Source organism: Olea europaea, chromosome 11 (assembly GCF_002742605.1).
Source record: "Olea europaea var. sylvestris chromosome 11, O_europaea_v1, whole genome shotgun sequence".
In the NCBI taxonomy this organism is placed as follows: Eukaryota; Viridiplantae; Streptophyta; class Magnoliopsida; order Lamiales; family Oleaceae; genus Olea; species Olea europaea.
Genome location: NC_036247.1, coordinates 9755611 through 9762472, shown reverse-complemented (window position 1 = coordinate 9762472; position 6862 = coordinate 9755611). Strand labels below are relative to the sequence as shown.

The 6862-nt window shown below is 29.8% G+C and overlaps 1 protein-coding gene across 1 annotated transcript in view; it reads left to right on the top strand.

Annotated features, from left to right (window-relative positions):
* The window catches only part of LOC111403300 (RAP domain-containing protein, chloroplastic), a 6516-nt gene extending 2481 nt beyond the window's left edge, over positions 1-4035 (top strand). Inside the window, exon 4 of the mRNA XM_023031745.1 lies at positions 3665-4035. Coding sequence (XP_022887513.1) covers positions 3665-3751 — 87 coding nt within the window. The 3' untranslated portion in view covers positions 3752-4035. The remainder of the gene's footprint in view (positions 1-3664) is intronic.
* Positions 4036-6862: the final 2827 nt, after the last annotated feature.

The following is a 6862-nucleotide window of genomic DNA, read 5'->3' as shown; positions in this document are numbered from 1 at the left end:
TATATATATATATATATATATATATATATATATATGATGCTAGAATCATCACTCCTTGCTTGATGAGATGTTTTAATTGGTCAATGTATTAATTACGGATAGTTGGCATATTGTTGTATTAAATGGAGGATTGCCAAATACAAGTTATTTATTGAACTAAAAAATCAAACAACTCACCTTGAATTGGTGAGATGTTCATAGATGTCACTGATATTGCCTACTAGTAGCAAGATGCTGTGTCTAAATTCTAAACTAAAAATCTTAAGTTTCTTTAACACCAATATTTGGCTACTAACACCAATATGTTACTTCTAAATCAGCAATAACTAAAAAATAGTGCATATTGGTGTTCAAGAAACAGGATTTTAGTATTTTAATATAAATTGTCCCCTGTTTCATCTTCCTGTTCCCACATTTAAAAGTAAATTATTATTTCAAGTTTGACCAGCATTCCCACTTTTAACTATATTCATGTTACAACAGTCCCACTCCTGCTGTACTTGACTTCTATTAAGGAAAACTAAATATAAAATCAATTTAAAACCTCAATAAAATGATATAACCAAAAATATGAATGTAAAAGTAATTGGTGCACTTAAATAGCACAACAGCCAGCAAATTATCTACCCATGTTTTTATCCTTAAACTCTCTGCATATTTGGGTCAAATATGCACTATATTCGTAAGCAAGCATTAGGGAATGTTTTGTCCCTGCTGGAAGGTGTTAATTTAAATCTTTGATCTAAGCTAACTAAATTTTAATAATCTTATTATATACGAACTATGAACCTTCAATTATGATTATTTCCATGATTCACAAATTTTAACTGGCTGTTACAATAATTTATCAACATGAATCAATCCCAAAATTTCCTGTGAAAATGTTCTTCTTAATATGTTCTTAATGCTACATATGATAGCCAAAATAGCATACATTGACTAGACTATATTATTATTTGAAGTAATAAAGCCCCTGTGCTTCCCAAGAACATTTTATGCGGAGAATTTGAGTCAATAGACCCTCTCTTTGACTAGGACTTGTGGCATGTTGTTGGGATTCCTGTTTCTAATTCTCAATGGATGAACACGTGTTATCACAGTATTTAATTTTTTAGTCCATGAAGGCAAACTCGTCTCTACATTTTGTATCTTCCTTATCCACATTAGTAACTTTCTGCATATGGAGAAGTGGTTTTCGATTGAGCCGAGAAAGACCCTTTAGACAAAATGCTAGCGTTTTGGTGATGTTGACGACACAATTTAACAACTCAAGCTTGGATGAGATGTTTAACATGGCATCAGAGCCACACAAAAATGTACCCGGCCTACACATGGGGGTTTAGGGGGCATGTTGAAGACAAAATTTAAATGGATATGTGTCCCCTCTTTTATAGCTTAAGCTTTTTAGATGAGATGGTTAACAAGGGAATATATTGCGTTAACTGAAAGAGAAGCATCTGCTTATATTGCCGAACTCCTTGAAACATTATTATTGGTCTACGATTTACTGGGCCCAGTATTAAGAGATTCCAACATCAAAATCAAATGTACACCCTTTTCATTTTCTAGGTGAAAGCTGCATAGATCTGTTCAACTCCTGTCATTTTCTCATTGTTAATTGACTGTCACGTACCCATGATATCTTTAGTATATCTTGCATCTTGTGGCATGTGTTGGGAATTTAGACCAACACGTGTTAACTAAGTTCCTGTTACAACACTCCAGCTCCTGCTTTACCTGACTTCCAGGGAAAACTGAATTATGAAATCAATTTAAAAGCTCAATAAAATGATATTACCAAAAATATGAATGTAAAAGTAATTGGTGCACTTAAATAGCATAAAGGGCATAAAATTATCAACCCATATTTTAGTCCTCAGACTTCAGGCATATTTGGGTCAAATATCGTAAGCTAGTTAGGAATTGTTTTTGAACTCATTGCTAGAAGGTAACAATTTTAAATTTCTGATACAACCATAATAAGCTTTTATAGAGATGTTACGTTATGACCACTATGAACCTTCAATTATGACTGCTTCCATGGTTCTCAAATTTCAGCTGGCTGTTACAATACTTTATGAACATTAATCAATCCCAAAATCTCCTATAAAAATTTTCTTATCTATCTGTTCTGTATATGACAGCCAAAATATCATACGTTGACTAAACTTTACCATCATTAGATGTAACAAAGCCTGTGTCTTTTCCAAGAACATTTTATGCGGAGAAGTTGTGTACATGTTTGGGAAGCGTTAATAACCAATAGTGTTTATAAACATATGGAAATGGATGACGGAGAAGTGGGTAATATTTGTGAATCTTATGAAATGTGTTGATAAAAAGTGATTTGACCAAAAGTGTTTATAAACACTTCCCATGAATACTCTGAGTCAAGAAACCCACTCCTTGACCAGGAATTGAGGTACTTCGTTGGGGATGTATCTAATTCTGTGTGAAGGAACAGATGTAACCGGAGTATCTAGCCCTTGTTTGTCTTTATTTAAAACAAAACTCTTTAATTCTTATATTCATTTTTCGACCGCACATTCACAGAATAAAAATTTTGCATGTAAACCTAAAATTTTTCTTTACTTTTTAACCACAAATTTTTCAAAAACTCACTATTCAAAACATTATTTTTTCTCATCAATGGCCATCAAACAGGGGCTTAATTTCTTAGTCTCTAAATGCAAACTCTTCTCTACATTTTGTATCTTCCTTATGCACATTAGTAACATTTAGCACATGGAGAAGTGGTTTATAATTGATTCGAGTCTCTTTAGACAAAATGCTGGCATTTGGGGATGTTGAGGACAAAGTTGAATGGGACCCCCCTTTAACAACTCAAACTTTTGGATGAGATATTCTCACCGCCATCTATTGATTAAAAATTGTTCATGTGTTAGGAGTAAGCCTTTGTTTGGTTTTGCTAAAAATCATATTTTTAGTAAATTTTGATAAAAGTTGATAAAATGTGTAGTTAAAATTAATTGTTGACTTGGACTTAGATTTTTATCAACTTCTTTAGCTAAACCAAACAAGGGCTAAATGAACCCAGCCCTCACTTGAGGGTTTTTAGGGGGGGCGGCGATTATTTATATGAAAATATGTGGCCCCTCTTTAATACATTAAGCATTTAGATGAGATGGTTAACCTGGAACAGAAGCTGCTGGTTATATTGCTCAACTCTGTGGAAAGATGATTATTGTTCTATGATTTACTAGGATGACTTTAATAGATTCTGACATCAAAATCAACCAAAACACCCTCTAGACAAAAGCTGCATACATCTGTTCAACTCCAATCGTTTTCTCATTGTTAACTGACTGTCTCGTACCCATGATATCTTCAGTATTTCTTGCATATTGTGGCATTCATCCCTACATAGTTTTTCAGTTAAATGGTGTTTGCTGCTATATCAGTTGATTAAGTTTCCCAATTTTATTATTTGCAATATATCTAAACTATGACAGTCGAAATTATATGTAAATTTTCTGTTCCATAACTAGACTGTAATATATCTTTTTCAAATGTTGTCTGGGAAGTCGCGAAGAAATTATGTCTTGTGTGATATTCTAGAACCATAATTGTTTCTTAAGAGCTTAGTTATGGTAGAACTAAAATGAGAAATTCTCATGCACGGTCGTTTCTGTTATCCTTGCAGTGGGAAGAACTTCAAGGCGAGTTTGAGCAGCTCGACTACCTCAGGAGAATACTTAACGATCACATAGGAGGAAAGAACTCCAAATGAACAACTCACCAAACGTTTAAGTTCTCTCGCTGTTTCAAATTGCGAATGCATCACATGAAGAAGACTCTTCTCATCGTGGTTTTGCCTTGTACAAAGTGAAATAGAGAAGAATAGGCATCGACTGCCCACACTAAACATTCACTGATTTACAATTACTTTTCAAAGTCACACCCTTGTATTTTTTATAACATACAAATCACATGGTAGTATCATCATGATCGCTCAGTTTGATTTTGTTTCACAATGGTCATTCAATTTTATACTTAGTGTCAAGGTTAAATTTACCATGATTGCCCAACTTTATATGTAGTGTTACCATAATTATCCAATTTGATTTTATTTCATTATAGCTATCCAAATTTATAAATGTTTCATCATGGTTACCTAACTTCTTTTCAGGGTAAAATGATAATTTTGTATTATATATAAAAAATTATTTCAAAAAAATAAACTAAAATAAGAACTTATTTAAAAATGTTACTTAAAAAAAAAACTCATTTTTAAAAAAATGTTACTTAGAAAAATAAAATAAATAAATAATTTAAAAAAAAGTTGCTTAGAAAAATAAAATAAAATAAAAATTTATTTTTAAAAACATTACTTAAAACTTATATATTTTTTTAAAAGTTACTAATAAAAATAAAAAATTGTTTAAAAAAATGATTTTGAAATAAATTTTTTTATTTTTTTATATTTATTTTATATATAATGCAAATTTGCATTTACTCTTTTACTCCTAAAATTATGGACAGAAATTGTGTGGTTATGGCGAAAATGTTATATGAAATTGAATGGTCATGATGAAATAAAATAAACTTCGATAGTCATGGTGACATTAAATATAAAGTTGGGAGTTCATGGTGAAACAAAATCAAATTGGATGTCCATGATAATACTAAGTATAAAGTTGGGTGGACAATGGTAAATTTAACCCTTGGTGTCACCATAACCACTCAATTTGATTTGATTTTATTATGGTCACCCAATTTCATGTGACATTTTACCGTGGCCACCTAATTTCTTTTCACCAATTTCACTAATTTTAAAAGGATAAAACGGTAAATTTGCATTATATATAAAAAATAAATTTGATAAAAAAATAAAAACTTATTTTAAAATTTTTTTAGAATAAAATAAAAACTTATTTGAAAAAAAATATTATTTAAAAAATTAAACTAAATTAAAAATTATTTAAAAAACTATTCTTAAAATTAAAAAAAATATTGTTTTTTCTAAAAAAAAATTTATTTTATATATATAATGAAAAGTTACTATTTTACCTCTTTTAAAATTAGTGAACAAGAGGAAAAGAAGTTGGATGACTATAATGAAACGTTATATAAAAATGGGTGGTCATAATAAAATAAAATCAAATTGAGTAATCATGGTGACATTAAGTATAAAATTGGATGGCGATTGGTGAATTCAACCCTTATCTATAAGATTAGAGTAATGTTATTCATGGTAAAAATTATCGGTAATCGTTTGTGATTTAATGCATGAGTAAATAAAAAATTAACATATTAATGTATCAAATTATAAACTGTCAAATATATGTCATATAAGACGACTGTAAATAGTTCTCACTACAAATAACTTTATACTTCTTGAAGAATACTCTTATGACATATTTTGGGGGGATTTTCCTAATTGGCCTATCACTGTTTCTTTTTATGGAAATGTCTATATTACCCTTAATGAAATGATTTTTTTTATATTGCAATATATGTCCTAATTTTTTAAACATTTTATCTTCTATTTACTCTATTTTGAATATTTGAATGTAAAATCATTCTATGATCTAATAAATAAGAATAATCTGCAACATAAAAATCATATTTGTTAAGTAAAATATCATATTCTTCAAATGGGTAATTGGCACAAAACGTCCCTACCTTTCAAGTCTATTGTGGAAAACGTCCCTATCTTTCATTTTTTGACATTTTTGCCCTCATTTCAACCTTTCTTTGCGCTGGACGTCCTTCCGTCCATATTCCGTCAGTTTTTCCGTTAAACATTCGGGTAATTGGCACAAAACGTCCCTACCTTTCAAGTCTATTGTGGAAAACGTCCCTACCTTTCATTTTTTGGCATTTTTGCTCTCATTTCAACCTTTCTTTGCGCTGGACGTCCTTCCGTCCATATTCCGTCAATTTTTCCGTTAATTAAATATAAAAATACCTTTTTCTTTTCATAAACAAGGGTAAAATTGTCCTCACCCACTTCACCCCTTTTTCCCGCCATCAACTTAGTCCATAAGTAACAGTAGAAGCAACATGAATTTGAAAATACTTTAAATGATTAAGTTAAATAAAGAAAAAATATCGTGAACACATTATATTTCACAATTCCACAACTACTGTTGCTGTCATCTTGTGTCACTGGAAAAATTTAGAAAGACATATTAAATGGGTAGTCAATTTATAATGAGTCAATTTAAAATGAGCCATTCATCTTCTCCATTGAGCCAAAAAGAGCAATTCCTGACTAATCCTGCAACTTGAGAATTATCAGTCTCAACAAAGAATTTTTTAGATAATAAGAATAATGAGAACTTTTTTATCCCTCTAATAATTGCTTGTAATTCTTTTTCATGAGTAGTATAATTTATTTCTGCTTGATTAAATGTTTCACTTGAATATCTACAAATCTCATTAAGATCTGTTTTTAATATTGCTGCCCAATATTTATCTGAGGCATCAGTATTAACAATTAAATTATCTTTTTCATTTGATAATCTTAATTTTAGTAAATTTTTACACTCTTCCTTCAATGATTTAATTATTTCTGTATGTTCTTCATTCCATCCTTTAGTATTTATTTTTCTAAGTAGTATTTGAATTTTATGCCTTTTCTTAGAAAGATTTTCAATAAATCTTTCAGCATAATTTAAACATCCTAAAAAATTTGTATTTGTTCTTTGGATTCTAATTTATTTGGAAAACTTTCTCTCTATTTGGATATATGAGTTTATAATTTTATCCCTCTTTTATCTATTGATAATCCAAGAAAGTCTATCTCTTATTTTTCTATTATAGATTTCTTTTTATACAGTACAATTCTTTTTTTCTTACATTCATTTATGAATTGAATTAAATGATTTCTATGTTC